General features: G+C 34.7%; 1 protein-coding gene across 11 annotated transcripts in view; it reads right to left on the reverse strand.

Annotated features, from left to right (window-relative positions):
* The window catches only part of LOC120781839 (low-density lipoprotein receptor), a 398,201-nt gene that overhangs the window by 12,447 nt on the left and 365,508 nt on the right, over window positions 1-20,246 (reverse strand). For 10 of the 11 annotated variants that reach the window (XM_040114061.1, XM_040114064.1, XM_040114081.1 and 7 more), the window contains 2 exons: window positions 6,861-6,988; window positions 6,583-6,732 (listed from right to left, as the gene is read on the reverse strand). In XM_040114061.1, coding sequence (XP_039969995.1) covers window positions 6,583-6,732; window positions 6,861-6,988 — 278 coding nt within the window. Of the gene's footprint in view, window positions 1-5,696; window positions 5,873-6,582; window positions 6,733-6,860; window positions 6,989-20,246 lie in introns of those variants that run through there. The other variant, XM_040114077.1, reaches the window with a different exon arrangement.

Consider the following 20,246-nt stretch of genomic DNA (forward strand, 5'->3'; position numbering starts at 1 on the left):
AAACAACAAGTAATAATTTACCATATAGTAAAAGAAAAACTGGACGCAACGAAATCCATAAAGAAAATTAAAAAGCTAATAATTCCTCGTATTTAATGCATACACACTTCTTTTTTTTTGTTTTAGTGTTTGGTAAAAATGGGTCGAGGTTACTAATTTGTGTATTATATTGCTTTCAAGTACTTACCGCTAAGTGAAAAGCTGCTTGTTCGCCCCGTTAACTACAAAACATGGCAATGCCTCGCACTTCCAAAAGCAAATGCATTTCGTTTTATACAATGAGAAGAATATGAAAATGCAATTTCTTCTGGCGCAATAGCTTTTTTTTATCTCCCATTGTCGACTGGCTTGCAAGTGCGCTCGCAGCATGATAATTTCAGGGGAGAGAAAGAGAGAAGACAAAAAAAACAAAACGCAACACGAAAAGAAAACGAACAAATGGCATATGTGGAGCAGTGACAAGTTTTCGAATGCAAGAAATTGGGTATTACGAGTGCACTGTATGAAATTCATGTGTGTTGATCTTGTGGTGGTGAGGTTGTTGGGGTTGTGGTTTCTTGTGTTGTGGCTGTTGTTGTTGTTTGAATTTATTTGCTTTATGCTGCGCGGTTCACTGTTTCATGTTTGCATAAATCAACAGGAATTTATATGTTGCGTGAAAAATAAAAAATTATTGAAATAATATATGCTGCCTTTCTGCAGCGTGAACTGTCTGTGGGTTTTGTTTTGAGGTTATGTCCTAGTTGTAATGCAAATGTTTTAAACAAATTTTTGGTATCTTATTTTGCTTTGTACGCTCACATGAGTATCGAACCTCAATAACTTTCGAAGGTGGCACATTAGGCATACGCCAAAGCAGTTGTATGTCATAGGTCTTCAGAGGCATACCTAACTAACAGTAAGAGATAATATGCATAGAACTTGTGGAACAGGGCGCATGAGTAATATGTTGATTTGAATAGCTCGTTGTACGGGGCGTATAAGTGATCTGTTGGTTGGAATTGCAATATGTACGGGGCGTCTGAGTAATTTACTGGTTGGAATGGCAAGTTATACGTAGCGTATGAGTGATCTGCTTTTTGGAATGGTAAACTGTAGGGGGCGTATGAGTAATATGTTGATTGGAATAGCTAATTGTACGGGACGTATGAGTAATATGTTGATTAGGATAACTAGTTGTACAGGCGTATGAGTGATCTATTGGTTGGAGTAACTCCCGGTTGGAATGGCAAGATGTACGGGGCGTATGAGCGATCTTCTTGTTGCGAATTTATCCATTATCAAAATTTTATTTTAAATACAGAATTTTGGGATTAAAATTCAAACATTTTATTTCTAATTACAAAATTGGAATTAAAAATTAATAAAATATAATTCACTTGAATGTGTCAGTTTGCCGCCTTCTGCACTAGAATTTGGATTATTGTTTATTTAAATTTGAATCCCGAATTTGAATTAATTTTTTTATTAAGTGTATAAGTATTTTTGATTAGAAATGTGAAAATTATTTCTTATTCATATTTTTGGGATTATAAAATAAATAAAAATTAATTTAAATTTCAATTCAATTATTTTTTAATGCATTATTTGCAACATTGGGCTATTTAATATCGGTGAAGCATAACACCTGTGACCAGGAGTGATATAGTATAACATTTAGTGAGTGTGAGATGAAGTGTGTTTAGTAACAAAAAGGCAGTAGTGGCTTTAAAATGGAAACTTAAAGTATGCATGTTAATATATCGCTAAGATATCACTAAAAAAATACTAAAATATGTACAGGAAACAGTTAGAAAAATCAAAAAAAAAAAAATTAATTTCAATATTTTTAAAACAAAAATCTATATCGTATAGAATGAGTTTTGTGTTTTGTAAGGAAAATGTTTAAAATACTGTTAGAAATTTATTGGAAGTTCAGTTTTAGTAATCGCATACTTGACTACTAATGTGAGGTTTAATATGAATATTTGTACTGCAATGTGGCAGCAGGAGAACGAATCAAGTTTACGGTGTTTAATAGCCACCGTTTTTTTTATTTGAAAAGAGCTTGAACTTACGTCTCAGATTTTATTTTTTAACTCATTTATTGCAAAAAAATATAGTAATTATGAAAAGGAGACTTTGCGATTGTATGTAGTGATTTTTAGTTATGTGGTGTATATCTGTCAAGAAGAACAGATTAATTACTGTTACACTACTGTGAAGCTTCTTAATTTAACATACAGCACAATATGTGTGCGATAAAATGTCATATGCAATGAGTTTTAGCACTCATTTCATACTTGAATGTTCTTAATATTCGCTAAAAATGTGCTCAGTCATTTTTCAACGCACAACTATACTTGCAGACCACCTAAATAATTTACTTTTTCATTCTCCTTACTACAGTGATAAATTTTGTAATAATTTTGCTTCACACGCATGTAAGTCCATATAAAGAAGATGTAATACTGCTGGAACGACACAGGGCGTATGTGTAACACAAATGCTGTGGTACGCATTGTGTGTATGTACATGTACATATGTGTGTATTGCAGAAGTGATGGTAATGCAGACGCATGCAATGTGTTTTCATGTAAAAATAATATTTGCGGTCTGCTTTGTATCAATGTGTACACTTGCAACAAATGGCTGCATGCACATTTTCCTCGCACTTTTTCATTTGACTCCCGCTTATTACGAGCGCTCGCAGCAATCCATTAAATGTCAGCATTTTCTACCGTTATGTTTTTACATTTGCTGCATGAAAATATCTGTTTGCATGTGAGCGCGTGCATGTTTTAAGGTTATGTATTTCTCAATAAATATTGTGTACATGTTGTTGGGGTTGTTATTGTTGTTGTCGATAAGCGTATGCTTCTTTGGCTTGCTGTGTTAACATTTGTATAATTTATTAAGCGACATAAAACCTTTTATTGCGCATATTTATGCGTGCTTGTGCCGGCGTGTTAAGTGCGCCAACGCCCAAAAAATGCTTTCTGTTTGCTTCTATGTATTGGTATGAAAATAAATGCTTGACAAATGTCTTTTCCTTTCGAAAATTATGCTAATTTTGCTCTTTGTTACGCAAAACTTATCAGGAATATTACAGCTGTTTGAGCGTTTTCAAAAGCACATCAAAAGAAAATATTGTAGAACTTGAGGGAAAAGTGGAAATAAATTTTCCGTGTTTAGTATTGCATTCTTTTGAGTTTTTATAATATGGAGGTAAGGGTTTTTGTGACAACTGAAATGTTTTTAGGACAGTTGAGTTAAAATTATTTAAACAATTAAGAATTATTAATTTTTTGTTCACTAAAAAGCGCGAAATCGTCTAACAACTAGCACAGTGTATACTAGCATTTGTACTAACAACTAGTATTAGTACTAAATAATGCAAGCAAATATTGTGAGTGGTGAATTTTTAAACTTGTTTGTACAACAAATATTTGCTTAGTTTGTTTGTGTTTTTGTATCGTATTCTTTTGCGCGTGTTTGTATGCTTTTAGTTGGCATGTTTTGTTGTTGTGGCTGTTGTTTGTTGGCTGTTTGCTATGCGTGTCGGTATGTGTTGCAGCACTTATGCCACTTGTATGTATGTATAGTAAATGTAAATATTAATTTATTTAGTTAAATTTTATTTTATTTACTTTACGGTTCAATTAAAATGCTTAGATACTTATTAATTAAATACTTACATCAAGATTTAATATTACCGCTAAATATCTTTTAAACAATATAATCATATTTAATATTCTTCTTCTTTCCATATTTAGTTAATAGCTTAAGCTAGTCTCTTTAATTTTCTTTGCATTATTATAGGTGTCTGCATATATACATACACAATTCATCTGTTTGTTATTTACTATAAAATTGATCTAAATTGGTTTAAAGCTGAATTAAAAGGAAAATAATTGAGAAATTAAACTAAACTAAAATATTTTAATAATAAGAGTGTTGCTTATAGCCCATAGAAATAAACCTCCATTCAAATTATGTCACGCCTAAAATGTGCCTTTTTGAAACAATCTCATGTATATTAAGTTTAGTTAAAGAAAACCTTTTATTTTTCCTATATACCACTTTGGGCAAAAAATAGTAAGACTTTTTAATTTAAATTTCGCTCGAAAGCTCATTTGTGGCAGTATTTTTTTCTAGGTTGGTATGACTCTCAGTGATATCTGTGCAAAATGTCACAGGCTTACGAGCTTGAAATATACGAACAATCAGCGAAAGTGAGTCGGGGCCGAAAAACCACGTCAAAACAGGTCAAAATTAAGATTATGTTGACAGTTTTCTTCGATTATCGAGTTGTCGTGCACTTCGAATACCTTTTGACCCCACAAACTGTCAACAAGGCACGTCGAAAGAAGTGTATTGGTGCCAAGGGCGATTACTTTGAAGGGGAAATTAAGAATTTTAAAATTATGAACAAAGTCTGAATATTGTTTGCTCATAGTAGTATGGCTTTAGAAATTCATAATCAGCATTGTATTAGTGCAATTTTGTACAGTGTTGGAGAGATGAGTTTCCGGGCTTACTTTTTAGACAGCTAGTTGAAAAAAGCACGACGTGTGGGTGTCACATGAGCTAAAGCAAGAAAATTTCATTGACCGAAACACATGACATGAAAACAGGGCAATATTTATTTGTATAAATCAGCTTGCAGAAAGTTTCAGCCTGAGACATCACGTCTCTTGTTAGAACTTCGACGAAACATCATGAACTTGTCAGTAAAAAATCAGTCAGTAAGAAATCTGCAACCATATACTAAAGCCTAAACTACAGATTTGTAAAAGTTTACATTTCCTCTAGTTAGTATTTTTTTTAAACGTTTGAGGAGCAGACAATAATTTAGGTCCCCGTTGAGGCACCATGAATCAGTATTTTACTACAACCATTTTTTTTATTTAAAATTAGCAAAAAAGCTTATAAAAATTGTAACTAAGTAAAAATATATATTTTTCTAATATCTTGCTTAATCGTATTGCATTTCTTCGGGATAAGATAAAGTACTCATAATAGTTCAAAAAATAAATAAAACGAATGCAAAGATTCAGAAGAAATTTAAGAAATCAAAAAATTAATTAAGAAATTAAATAAAAAAACTAGGCAACAACTTGCTTTGAAGTTTCATATCAATATTTTGCTTAACTTTTTTTTATATTTATTATAATTTTTTTTTAATTAATTATAGTTTTCTTTTATTTGTTTTATTTTCTTTTTACTTCTTTTTATTTTTGTTTTAATTTTTTTATATTTCTTGTTAATTTTACATAATTTTTTATATTTTTTAAAATAAAAATCATGATTAAATAAAGAAAGTTACGTTTTGTTTAAAAATATGTGTACTTTTTCAATACTTCTTTTTGATTTTTAATAATTTTTTTTTTAAATTTTAGCTTTAATTGTTTTGTAATAAAAAATTATACTAAATAAGAAAAAGCTACGTTTAGTTCAAAAATATTTAATTTTTTATATATCTTGTTAATTTTTCATAATTTTTTTAATTTTTTAAATTTTTGTTTTAATTTTTCTGTAATAAAAAATAATAATAAATAAAAAATAATTAATTTTTACATATTTTTAATTTCTCATCTTTTTAATTTTTATAATTTTTTTAATTTAATTAATTTTTAATTTTAATTAATTTTAAATTTTCTTTAAAATTTTTATGTAATAAAAATATTACTAAATAAATAAAAATTTACGTTTTGTTTAAAAACATTTTTAGTTAAATTTTCAGTTAATTTACTAACTCGCTTTTACACTTGCATGCATTTGACATTTCATTTAGTATGCTTTCGCACGTGAACGCCTTTTTGACGCTCATTGTTTCTTTTTCGGAAAATTTTCAATACTGCGCGAACAGTCTTCTCTGCGAAAAATGCAGCTAGAAATAGATAGAAATCCATTAGGTGTCAATTAGCGCTTGGTTATTGTTGTTGCTTTTAGGGGTATTGCTACAGCTTCTTTCATATAACTATTTACACATGATTATATTTTAACTTGATTTCTCTTTTATTCACTACATTTTCCGGAGTTGTTCTATATAAGTATTTTTGGTGGCGTAAAATTGTGTGAAATCAAAAAATTCGCTAATAAAAATGTTTACTTACAAATTATGCGTTTGATGTGTGGTGTAACAGGTATTTACATTAGGAAAATGCTGATGCTCATTAAACTAGTTTTGTATTATCAAATCTTAGTTGGCGCATTGGCATGCTGTGCTTCACCACTGCTAATTACGCATACATAGTTCATTACCTTAGATTTACCGTAAACAACGCTAAGTATTTGTATATAGTTTAGTGTTATTATGTTTAGCATTAAACGGTACTTGCTATTGATTATTGACTAAGTTTTTAAAACTAACGCTAATTACTTAATTTCATTAAAAATACTTTCAACTTAGCTCATAAATTTAGTTTAGTTACTCAATTATTGTAAAATTAGTTATTAAGATTTTTATGTTTTTTTCTTTGTTTGTATATTTTCAATTAAGCACTGCATTAGTAGTTGTTAGTTAGTTGCAATTGTTGCACTTGCAATCTCAATTTAAAATTTCATGTAATTGAAATTATTTATGCATGGCGCGCTTACCTCTTCGTCCACTGTGCTCGGATACATGCGCGCCGGCAGATTATTCTTTTCCAAACTAAAGTGATCTTCGGTGGTTTTACGGTACACCGGATTTTCAAAGTTCATTGAAGTGGGACGCCTGCTGCAATGACGATAAACGACCCAAAGTATCTGCAGCAGAGGGGAGAGGAGAGAGCGTTAATTTAGTAGAGCATAGCATATTACCTTGCTTTTGTTGTTGGCTAAGCCAGCATAATTCCATAAGTGAGCGCAGCGCTTATTTACTTGTTCGCACTTACCACACCTGTCACCAGTCCGAAGCCGACTAGTGAACCGACTATCGCTAATGCTAAGTAACTGGAATCATTTGTCGGTGAGATGATGCTGCCATCGGCACTTGTCGCATTGCCAGCCTGATGATTATCCACTGTGTAGGAAGAGGGAAAGAAAACGAGAAGGTACACATGAAACGACGGTGAAAACAGTTTGCGTTTATTTTGTAAGGTTAGATTATTTAAAGTTATGCCAACACCCAATATACATATATGATAATTAGAAAAAATATAAGAAAGTAACAAGTACCAAGTGCAGGATGAATTTCTATATTTAAAAGAGATACATATACACGATGAAATACATATGAAATTTTGCTTTATTTGTTTGTTGGTTTGTTAAGCACTTGTGAGAAAGCTTGAGAAAGCTTTTCAAAGCGCTTTTTATGCATTTAGCAACAGCTCGAATTTATTAGTGTTTTATTAACAAAGCATTATTACATGAAAATACACTTAATATTTGTTGCCATGCTTGTAGCTGTGCAACTCTGCACATAGTCCACTTCCAAACGTAAATTCATTTCAATTTTATTTGTATAAAATTTTTTGCTGCGACTACAGCGGCTTCAAATAAATTACAAACCAAATGAGCGGGATCTTAATAAAATATGTTTATTCGCCGTCATAATTTAAACATTTATATGACAACAATAGCAACGCGAGTAAATAAACGCATGGAGCGATGCCATTTCATTTGAAAGATGGACAAAAGAAAATGCAAACGAATGAACAAGCGCTTAATGAATATGAGCTGCGCTGAAGACGCCTCGGAGTTGTGGCTGAAGTGCGGCTGAGTAGCATGGCTGTAACGAGTGGCTCATAATATATAGACATGCGTATAAATTATTTCAAAAGCTGCGGTTTTTGTATATATATACATATGTATGTGTATGTTTTCATCTTTTGTACAATAAAAATATGTGGGTCTTATATGTAGTATATATTAGGGTGTACGTTATTTCTTAAGTTGATTATTTCTGTTTACTAACGTTCACTAACGTTCACTAAAGTTTCAAATGCACTATATTTTAATGGTACACCATGTTGTATGAGCAACACGAAGTTTATAAGGCACTGATGGGAATGAAACATCCACAATGTACAACATGTCGTATGAGCAACACTGAATGCATTAATCACTCGAATGAATACTGATCATTCATACTGTACACCATGTCGTATGAGCAATATATATTGTATGAATGCTCACTGCATTTAATGCATAATTTTAAGTGTGTATAATTTTTAAACAAGTAGTTTTATGGAAAAAATCATTAAGACCTTTTTTTCAGAGCTGATAATTTTGTACCAGAATACCATATTTGCAATGTTGTAGGTTAGGATTAGTCTCAAATTTTAACACGAGCTGCTTAAATATAATGTTTTAGTAATTAATCGAAGGTTTTTTCTCACCCAAAAGTTTTTTTTTAAACAATTTAAGGCCGATATTTTGGCCAAGCGATCAATCCAAATTGTTTTTTGTGAGCAACCGCCACTTTTTCAATAAATTTATTTTACTCATTCCTTCGATTAACTACTGATTTAACATTACTTAAACGAAATCTGTTTGATTTTTTAATTTTTGAGGGTCTAGTTCAGAGATATAGTGGTCACCGCAAAACGTCTTCTTTGAGAGGAGCTCCCGGACATCAGTTGCTGTTCCTTTCCAAATGCATATTATTTACTAATACTAAATCTTAAAATACAGTTAAAACATACCATAATATGCAAATTTGTAGATCAATGATGAAAAAGTTTGGAATATTCGCTTTTTCGGCTTTCTAACTGCATATAACCTTAAAAAATGTATCTTGGTAATAACTAACACCCTAATGTACATACATACATATATGCATGTAAAGCAGTATGCGCTCACAGAATAAATATTATTTCGTAGCAATATTCATCACATTTACGAGTAACGCACATATAAATTTGCTCTTTGCGGCAGAGTAGACTTGGTAACTGCTCGTAAATTTTCGATGCAGCGCATTTTAAAATCCACAATAATCCAATTTAATAGCCGTAAAAACAAAAATTGTCGAAACGCAAGACTTTTTACAAAAAGGAATAAAAAATAATACAAAGAAAAAACAGAAAACCGCAAAAATTGAAGCGAAAAAGAGATGCACCACCAAACGAATTCCAGTCAAGGATATTCCCCGCAGAGATGCACACACACGCGCTCGTAACAGGTGAAAGGCCAACTGGCAGTACGCTGCGATTTATTAGCATTTGCGCGTGTTCAAGCACATATTAACGGTACATACATATGTATAGAGGAATTTAAGGGACTGCGGTGCAGCCGGCGTTAAACCGTAAGGAATTTAATAAATGCGCTGAAGTGCGGGGCGGCTTTGTACGGGTGAGTAATAATATTTTCGGTTAAAACAAGCCATTTCTTTGTTTCCTGTTGGGTTTAAAAACGACGTAATATGTATCGAAAGAACATTATTTTTCATTAAAAGTTTCGAACGGAAAGTAGTGATTTTTTATGATGCAAAAATCAAATGATGGACGTTAATGGAATTATTTATTTACCCGAATTTAATTTTTAAGAGTATGAAAGAATTATACTTCTCGAACAACATTTCTCAAGTATTTTTGTTTTTGTGTTATTAAAAAAATGTAGTAAAATATAGATAATCAGCCTTAAGTATAAATGTAAAAGTATAAAAATATATTTTGAAAAAGTGCTTTTTCCATTATGCTCAGCACAAATAATTTTTCAAAATTGATAAACAGGCATAAGAACAGTTTTTTATTCAAAAATGTTTAAAAAAATTATTAAAATTAAAAAAAAATTAAATAATTTTTTTTGTCGAAAGCAGGTCATTGTGCGAAGAATATTATCCAAATAGAGGAGTATTTTTTTTTGAATAAAGTTTTTTCTTTTTCTAAAATTTTGAATTTTTTCCAAAAATTTTTTATCCAAATTTTTTTTAGTGCATTCTTGAAATGTTTATAAATATGCCTTTAAAATTAAAACAAAACTTGATACATTAGTTGTTTTATTGTAACTCCCAAAAATCGCTTATTTTTAGGCTGTCACACGAGATATGTACATACATATGTCGCTTAATAAACATAATCGAGATTATATAACGAACATATATCATAAAATATATCCAAAATTTTTCACTTCTATCATTTATTTTTATTTTAAATGTAACTCAACTACAAATTGCATGCCACTATGAGTTCCCCAAGTGCTCAGCTGACGGCTGCTGTCAAATGCGAACGGGTATTGCACATAGTACGAGAGCCATACACTTCACTCTAAAGCATAAAATATAAAGGCATACAATTTGAGGCAATTTCTCGAAAGACTTCACATGCACGAGTAGAATCCTGAAGTTGTCAGAGAATATAAAGCTGCAACACCAACAGAGTATGGAGTCTGAATGTGAAGGTATTTTCACCAAATTCACAATCTGCACCTAGCTACTGGAAGAGTGAAGTATTGCAGCATACATGTATACTTTGAAAACGCATTAAACCGTAAAATATGCTCGCTACTTTATCGTAAATGTTTAGTCGCAGAGTAAGGTTGTGTTTCGGCTTCTCTGTTGTGACGTTGCATAATAAGCGCAAACACTTGTGTTATTGGCCTATTTTGCTATCAATGCATGTATGCATCTAAGTCAATGTATCACACTATTCACTTCCCGCGTAATGCCCTGCCTCCCCCACATACCTCCAACTGCATGACTATAACACAGTTTGCAGTTTAGCTGTGCTGTCACGTGCTGCTGAATTTTGCTTTTTCGACTATTTTCCACATCAATAAATAATCGCTTGGCATACTTTTGTGGGCAGCGCATTCTTTTTGTTGTGTGACATTTATTTTTATCTTCTCAGTTTTTATTATAAAAAAAGGCAAAAATGAAATTTTTTTTTAAATTATTTTGGTCTATAAACATGCAGTGACATTAAAAGAAAAAATTTAAAACAAATACATGTGTCTCTTAAATAAGGATTTGGAAGTCAATCTCGAGTTCCATAGAACATTAGCAATTTGAAAGCTGTTCTAATAACTATATTTCTTGCTATCAATGTCAATCAATATCATATATATATACTCACATATACATATATATAGTTAAACATAAAATGTTTAATGAAAATGTTACGAATGGTAGACTGGATGAAGCATCAGCTGTAAACAGTGCTGGTATGGAAAACTTTTGAAACTACTATAGCCATGTCAACCAAATTTCAGGACAAGATATACAAATTCACGAAATTTGGTTTATATTATTTGCTAAGATTTCAATGAAAATGTAATCTCCGAAGAAATTGTTCATTCCATCGGCTTATGCCATACATTAGGAACCAACAATAGTATATTGTTAAGATATCGTTTTGAAATTTCGTAAACGTCATTTTCTCTTCAAGAAGCTGCTCATTAGTCGGAACTGTCGATATAGGACCACTATAGCATATAGCTGCCATACAAACTGATCGATCGGAATCAAGTTCTTGTATGGAAAACTTTCGCATTTGACGTGGTATCTTCACGAAATTTGACATGCATTAACATAATATCCGAAAAAATGGATCAGATCGGATCACTATAGCATATAGCTTCCATAAAAACTGGACAAATAGTTACCATAAGAAATGCACCTGTGAAGGGTGTATAAGCTTCGGTGCAGCCGAAGTTAATGTTTTTTCTTGTTTAGCTTTTGGTTTTCAGTGAGGCAATACTTCTTTTGTATTATATCTGTTTGACAGCTGTTTCTTGATTTATTCTCAGTTTGGTTTAGAATTTCATTATGAACTGACTTACTATGGTACAATGTTTGTAAATCATGCAAATTTATAACCCAAACAAAGATTCGGTTCGGGCGACACATCACCGTTCTATATACGGTCAACATAGTCGTCCAGCAGAGGCAGGAACTCGAGCAATCATACCTTGGTTTCGCAACTTGTTTACTTTAGTAGAGAACGAAAACGCTATTGTTGTAGTGGAGAATCCATCCGCCATCGCACACACCAATTCGACCTGCGGCCTTCCACTTTATGGATGAGTTTACGGAAGAATCTTAGTTTTCGAGCAAAGAAAATTCACCTCATGCAAGAATTGAAGGCGAGCGACCATGAAATGCTTCACAAGTTCGGTGAATGGGGACAAAACGAGTTGGCCTCTGATCTCGATTTTCACAAGACCAGATTCATCGGAGCTTAGGCTCACGTTTGGTTGAATGAGCACGTCAATAAACAAATTTTTCACATTTGGTGTGATGATAATCCACAAACCATTGTGGATAGATCTTCAAAAAGCCGCTAGATCTTCAAAAACTTCTTGTTTGACATGCTCTAAGGGCAGAGGGAATCATTGCTCTATATTTTTTTAAAAAAAGAAAAGTAAGTTAATATTACGGTTAATAGGAAATATAATAGTGCTACAATTAATGACTTTTTCGTGTCTGGCAGAAAACTGCTGTACCAAACTAAAAAGGGATCACATCAGATAGCGATCATTTTAAGAGTAGCACAAGGATCTATTTTATGCTTAGATTTGTGGAACATCAGCTAAAACGCTATACTAATACTCGAAATATCAGACGAATTGTACTTAATTGGCCACACGGACGACATTGCAGCAGTAATTACAGCACGGCACACAGAAGAAGCGCGAATAAAGCTTATTCAGGCTCTGATATGGACGCTAGCATGGCTCGACTCACAGCTCGTTACGAAAAAAAAACAGAGTGAGTACTGCTAACAAATATGCGCATACCTCTCGAAATAAGTATGCAAACGACTACGGCTATTCTTAGGATACATGAAGCAATAAACTACCTAGGCATAAGACTGTCCCAGACTAACCTTCTGGGTATAAATCCAGCCGCCGCAGGAAAAGCAGCGAAAATCTGCTCCCAACTTAGCAGGCTAATGGTCAACATAAGGGGGCCTCAGACAAGAAAAGATAAAGCTCCTAATATCGACGACTATCAGCGTCCTATTATATGGTGTTGAGATCTTGGCAGATGTGCTTAAAAAGGAAAGTGGACAAGCTGTAAATTTGGAGAAGTCGACTTTTAAACAACTCAGCTGTTATCCGGTCACTGATATTTCAAAAAGTACCTCCACAGAATGGGAAGAGTCGAAGTGTCGTCATGCCTATACAACGACACGACAGAAGAAGATGCTGAACACAAATTCTTTGAATGTGTGCGATGGTAACGAGAACGCAATGCCGTATAAGACCTGGTTGGCCCAATAACAGCGAACAATTTAATAAGAGCGGAGCAAACTGGGGAATTATCCAGAAACTTGCGGCAATTCTGCTACGCAGTTAAAAGCGGGACCTGGACGCAGGTCCGCAGATGTAAATCACTCAATGAGAAAAATGGAATGCCGCGCTAAAGTAATGTAAATGTGGTTCCACGGTGGGCGACAGTTCCTTAGAGAGGCAGTTTTTAGTGACCTGAAAGTGGCACATACCGTTGCTGGTTGCTCTTACGACAGCACTGATGATGTGGAAAGCATTTTTAACCGACACCCGCAAGAAAAAGCAAATACCACATGTTAAAAAAAACACCATTTATTAAGCTTTGTGGCACTGCCCATAGTTTTGTTCACAGATTTATAAGCACCCCCAATACTTTACTGTATTTTTTCGTGGCTGTGTGTACCATACGAGCATATAGGGATATGAAACCTTCTACCATTCATATATGCACATTGTAAAGCAACTGTAAATTTTCTGCATGCAGACAGCTACTTAACTGGAAAGTTGCAGGGCGACTTATGCTATGCCAGAATGCTCGCAGTTAAGAGTGGTTGGTCAGTATTTTATGATGTAAAAGAGAAAATATATCTACTCTTTTATTTAGTTTGACTGTTACTCAGAGTTGAGTTAATACTTTTTATGAGCTGACACCATTTGTATATGGTCCACTTGCTGGCGGCTGTGTCTGCTTAATTGAACCGTAAAAGATGGAAACATTTCCGTTGAGTTTTATAATGAGTCCGAAGGGACAAGTCTCTTACCTACTTACCATTATGTGAAAGTTCAGAAAGTTTGCTGTAAAAATTAAAACAATTTTTCTCTTCCTTCTGCTTATGAAACGAAATGCTCACCAAATAATAACTCATAAATTAAGGCTGCGACTTAATTTAATACTAGTTTGGCGTTTTCAATGCAATTTTGGATTTCCCGGTAGTCGTACTCAGCGTAAGCACTCTGCCTCAAGTGCAGTAATATCAAGTTAAAATAAAATTAATTATGCCCTTCATTGCTAAGCTACGAAAAATGCCACAAAATTCCGAGAGCTGCAACCAAGTTGTAATTAAAGATGAACGTCAAATTGGTTTATCAAAGTCTTGTTGCTTTTGTTTTTAAATAAATTAATTTGCGGTGCACATTCGCCAGAATATAAAATATTAAATACACACATCAAAGAATGCCAGCTTTGGCTGAGTAAGTGTATGTGTGTGTGTGATGTGAGGAGCTTTTCGCTGCAACATTTTAATGCAACATTATAAATCTGTCAGTCATGGCACGACGCTTAAATGGAAAATAATGAGTGCAGAAGATTTCAGATTTCAGACTGCACAATTCAGCAGCAAGACAGCTAAGCTTGTGCGTGTGTGTATTTATATGCATTTTTATAACGGAAGGTTTGTGTGCACATCATTTAATTCAATGCACAGACAGACACGCTAGTGTGTGTGTATGTGTGTAGACGCATTAAGATTAAACCTTCTCTGCGATAAAGGAGCTTAATTTACTTTTTGTCTAAGTGAGTTCGTAAATATATGTATATGTGTGCGTATGTGTACAGTTACGCGAGAAAAATTAGCAGCGTGAGCAGAAAGCTTTAAAATCTACTTAAGGCAATACACTCTCGAGCTCTGTGAAAGAATATCTCGAAGTTATCACAAAAAAACTACAATGGAAAGCTGCTTGCTGGGGATTGCAGGCACAATGAAAACTATGTATATCAACTAAAGCTCTGTAGGTTACTCTTGACATTCGGCCAATACAAATATGAGACAAATCACGGGCTTAATATCATACTCGACCTTGTTAATGAACTCGGGCTAAATTGACAAAGCGATCGAGAAAAGGCGAGCCATGAGTATGCAAACACAACGTCTTCGTTCCCCAAAAGATAAGAACGGTCTAATGGTTTTATGATCGTTAGTTCTAACGGCATATTCATAAGGGTATAATAGGAACATGGGCGGGCTTCTTCTCCTGTAATTCATAAGCAGAAGGCAGCTTAAGGCTAAATGTAGTCAGAAGCCCGCCCGTGCTCCTATTTCAACCTTATGAATATGCCGTTACCACGATAGTCGGGTCTACGTAACTGGAACGGACCCGTTTTTTATCCGGCCATGGACTGTCAAAACGGTAGAATTCTGCCACTACAACAAAAACAAGTGCAATTCAGGCTTTCAGCCTGAAATTGTGGACGGTGCCAAGTGGAACTCTGCTCAAGCCAGCAAGTCCATAACCCTTCTAGTGAATAGCCATGCGGCAATTAAGGATACTCATAGCGCCAACACCAAGTCCAACTACTTTAGGTTAAGCAAACAGGAAATAACTACATTGTCAGTAGCTAAATACATCTGGTTACCCGGTCATATGGGAATAGAAGGGAATGAAAAGGCAGACGAGCTGGCCCGCTCAGAAGTGGGATATATTCCGCGGCTGCCTATGCTGCAACTAAAGAGACATTGGGCAAAGCAAAGTATTGGATAAGACTTAATTTTGGTTACCATCCGGTAGCACAAAATTCTTAATGATGGTCTAAGTGCGGTTACCTCCAGTTTGACGTTTCCACGGCTGCCTTGACAACCAATCAACCAAGGCAATGGTCTTCAATAATGAGTCTTGAATGAGTAGATTGGGCAGTGATGAGTATAAGTTCGCTTGACGACAGCTGGAGGTAATAAACTGTATATTAAATAAGTAGGGGTGATACCTTATATAAATGTTTATGGTAATATTATAATTTCCTCTGATTCAGTAAACCATTAGCAGCTCTCCATCACAAGTTTCCTATAAGCCTGGCGTCACATACTTTAACGAAAAATCTCGGAAACTATTAAAGATGTTAGCTATAAGCTACAGCATTCACAAGGTAAATCTCGTGAAAGAGTGTCTTGGCAATTAAAGCAGCAGATAAACGAGCAACTAAAAGCCCAAAAGAGCGTAAAATGGCAGCATTATTCGAAAACCAACCAACAAAAGCTAAAAATCTACCTAAAAAGAAACAATTTCTACAACAGCCGGTTTTATGTAACCAAAATTGACCTCTTTGGAACGATAAATCACAAGATCTACCTAATAATTACAGGATCAAGCCAGAAGAAAGAAATTGAGCTATTTATAAGAGAACTGCGCTGTAATATTGTAACAAAGGCCCGTCAAGCTCATCCGAAACGCTTTGACGAGGTGACATACGCAACTTTTTTTCATACTGCCAATGCTTTGATCATCACCGTTTGCACATATGTATCAGTACATATGATGTTTGTATGAATGGTGCGCAAGTTATCAAGACAAATTTGCCACCGCCGCAGGCATCCGGGCATCCGCTCCCGTTATTTGCAAGGCAAACGGTACTTCGTTGCGGCTTGACACTTTTGCCGCTTCATCTTCGTCGCTCAGCACACCAACACCATCATAACAAATGTTGCTACTCCTATTGTTGTTGTTATTATTGTTGTCCTTGATGCTATGGCTGTTATTTCCGCAACGCATGTTGTTGCTACACATTTGTATTACACTGTCGCTTTGCGTTGCGTTTCTGATCTTTTCTACGCTTGTTGCTCATCGTGCCGCCGCCGCGCTGCTAATGTGTTGCTACCGATATGTGTTTGTAAATGTCGCATTCAGACAAGCGTAACTTGCTGATGAGTTTCTCGTGCTTCTGCTGTTGTCGCTCAAATTACTTTTGCTTGCTTGCTGCTCCCGAGTTAGTAAGGGCAACTCGCATAATATTATCTTATCGCACATTCGTCATTCTCATGTATAATGACAAATACATATATAGATAATTATGTGTGTGTGTGGCAGAAAAAAAAGCTTACGGCAACAATCAGCGAATTACAAGAAGTATAAGAGCTTGTAGTGATATCATTTTGTTGGTAGTGTAGTAAAGCATGTTTGTAGATATGTGCGTACACCAGGGAAACTCTCCGGCATTAAAGTATTAATAGTTATGCCACTTTTTTTAAGCATGTTCATTAATATTTGTTGAGATGTGTAAAATTTCAGCATGTAGAAAAGGTGAAAAGCTGTTTTCTTCTTTTCCTTAGGGTGTTTTTTTTACGTGGCGGGTCTTAAGCCCAGCGCACAACCCTGTGGAGTTATGTTTCGCCTTCTCACTTTAGTTCGCCTTCAAATGGATGTTTTTTGGTTACCCAGAGAATATTTTGTCTAATACCGGAAGTCGTAAGCTGCTTGGGCCATATGTAAAAGAATCGTTTCTAGCCACTACCAAGTGATTGGCGCTCATAGAACTTTCCTACACCGGCTATAACGGCGTAAGCGGTGTCTACGCCAGTAAAAAAGAAGAAAAGCTGAAAATGCGATTTTGCTGCATCTATTACAAGTAACTTAGAAACACTAGGTGCCTGTAAGGGTGTTCTTTTAGAAATGTGGTTTTCAAGAAAGGAGTAAAATCATGAACTTTAATATGATCGTCAAGAATTTACCATTCTTAAAAGGCTAAAGGTTTGCCATAATGTTTTGGAAATGATTTCGGGTAAGTGACTACCGTGGCTGGCTCGTATAAATACTGGCCGCGAAGCCAATTTTCGAGCACGTTTTGCAGCAATCGAAACAAATAACATCACATAACCTAAAGAACTAGTACAGTAGTGTTAAATCGGAACAGCTTTGAGGCCACTCCGTAGGCTCATAACGCGAGATAATGCGCTCACCAAAAATTTCCTTCAATAAATTGTTCGTTTCGTTGTTGTAATGAAAGCTCATCCAATCGTCGGACCAAAAACGCTCTATAGCGTTCCTCATTGGCTATCACCTTATAACCGCCTTCTCTTTGACCAAATCTGGACCAATGATTCGCTTTGTCCATAAAGCATACCAAACGGTGATTTTTTGAGGATTTATTAACGTCTCAACAATGGCTTGTGGACTATCATCACTAGAAATACGACAATTACCATACCCATTTAAGCAAACGCGGCTTGATCGTTGAAGAAAGTATCCTTATGAAAATTGAGATCGGTGACCGTCTCGTTTCGGCACATTTCCGCGCGACGTGTTTCTGTGAGTAGTGCAAGCCGAAAATGGAGCGTTCGTTAGAGCAGAGATACGCGATTAAATTCTGTGTGAAACTCGGTAAATCTGCGACAGAAACGTTTGGTGTGATCAAGCAGGCTTACGCAGATGTTGCTTTAGCAAGAAGTGGTGTGTTTCATTGTCTTTTTTGATATCAAAGGCATCGTCCACCACCAAGTTTTACTTAAAAGTCCTCAAGAGACTCAAACGTAGGGTCAATCGGGTTCGACAAGACACCGCTGCCAATTGGAAGTTGCTCCACGCCTCGCCTCACAACGCCTTTCTTGTGAACAGCTACCTAACCAAGCCGCCCTACAGCCCAGATGTAGCCCACCTGGACTTTTATTTAGTTTCCTTGTCTTTTTAAGACGACAGAGAGAACGCTAGCAGCATGTAGCTCGGCTCTCAAGGCTATTCCGGAGAATGCCTGCCATGACGCATTCAATGCTCGGAAATCGCGCTGGCAGAGAGTTTTTAAAGACTTGTTATGATTGGCTCAATAAACTTTTTTTTAAATCGACTCAGTCCTATTACTTTCCGGACAAACCATGTACTGGAGTAAATGTGGTGGGAACCGATTTATGGTTGACCGAACTACCGACTCCGCTAGGCGATTATTATATTAAATGAATAGTGGATGTAACCATTATTTTCGTAATAAATTTGCAAGATTTTCAAAAATTGTTCAGCAGCATATCTTTTTATTACTAAAATGCAAACTAAACTGAGTATAACATAAACCAAGTAACAATGTCAAAAAGACGAATTTCTACTCCAAAAAAGTTGGCTCATTGAAAATAACACGTCTAAAAACACTATAGCCTCTACAGCTCAAAGGCAAGGTGTGAGTCCATGAATTTTTCATTAGTCTTAGACCAGACTAGCATAAAAAATTCCGATTTCTTTGATTATATCGAAGATTAAATAGAACCAACGCATAACTGAATGAAAACAATTTGATATTACATAATATCAAATATTAATTTAAAAGTGGTAACTAATTTTTTTCGAAGAAAATTATATCATTCTCGAAATTTAAAAAATAGGAGAATTTATGTTGGAAGTTCAAAAATAAAATACAGTGTTCGGCTTGCCTTCAAGCATAGAGACGACTTATTTTTCCAAAATATTTCCTTTCTAGTTTTTTATTGGTAATATAGGGGGATTTCACTGCGCTTTAAGATCGCATTGTTTCTTTGTTTGCGTTATTTCGCTTTCATGGCAATTATTAAAATTGAAATAAGTAATTGAACACAGCTTGTGAAAAAACATAAGTAAATGAAGCCACGCTCTTCGTTTCGTGGCTAATAAACATCAAAAAATATCGGAAAAGGGCGCTGCATAAATGCATACATACACACATTCAAATACATTCTTAACTAAAAATAAATATTCTTTTTCGCAAGCAATTGAAATTTTTACAAAATCAAGAGATAATAGCAGCAAGCTTTGAAGTGTGTTTATGTGTCTGATTAAGAATGAACGCAATGAAATGAAGTAAAAACAACAGATAAGGAAGATAAAAGGATAAAAATATTACGCTCACAAATGAAGGCAATGCACGCCTCCCACTAACACTGATTTCCCGCCAAACAACCTAATCTTCTTCAACCTAACCTTAAAGCAGCAGAATTCCCTGAGAGGCAGCAAGCGTGTATTTAAGCGCCAATGGCTGACTTGTGGGCGCATTGAGTGGTGTATCACCCACCCCAACACAGGAATTAAATAAATTTGCTACAACAAGTGACATCCGGAAAGCACTGAGTCATTACAGCGGAAAAAGCGCTGTATTAAAAATGAAAAGAAGAAAGTTGAAAGTAAAAGAAAATGCTTGAAGTGGATTTTGCTTTTAATTGGCACAATTTTGAAATAAGACTTGTCAGACTGCTGTAATAATAAAAGAATTATCCATAAAGATTTAGTTGGCGGTGATGTTGCAGCTTAAAAATCTATTTCCATAAAGTAATCCTCTCACAAGTAAGGCCGTTAAGCTGCTACCAGTAAAATATGTATTTATATAATAGGCTTAGAGTGCTGTGCTTACAAATCGTAAGAAATTCCAACGCACATATTTCAGGCTT

Source organism: Bactrocera tryoni, chromosome 1 (genome assembly GCF_016617805.1).
Source record: "Bactrocera tryoni isolate S06 chromosome 1, CSIRO_BtryS06_freeze2, whole genome shotgun sequence".
Taxonomy (NCBI): domain Eukaryota; kingdom Metazoa; phylum Arthropoda; class Insecta; order Diptera; family Tephritidae; genus Bactrocera; species Bactrocera tryoni.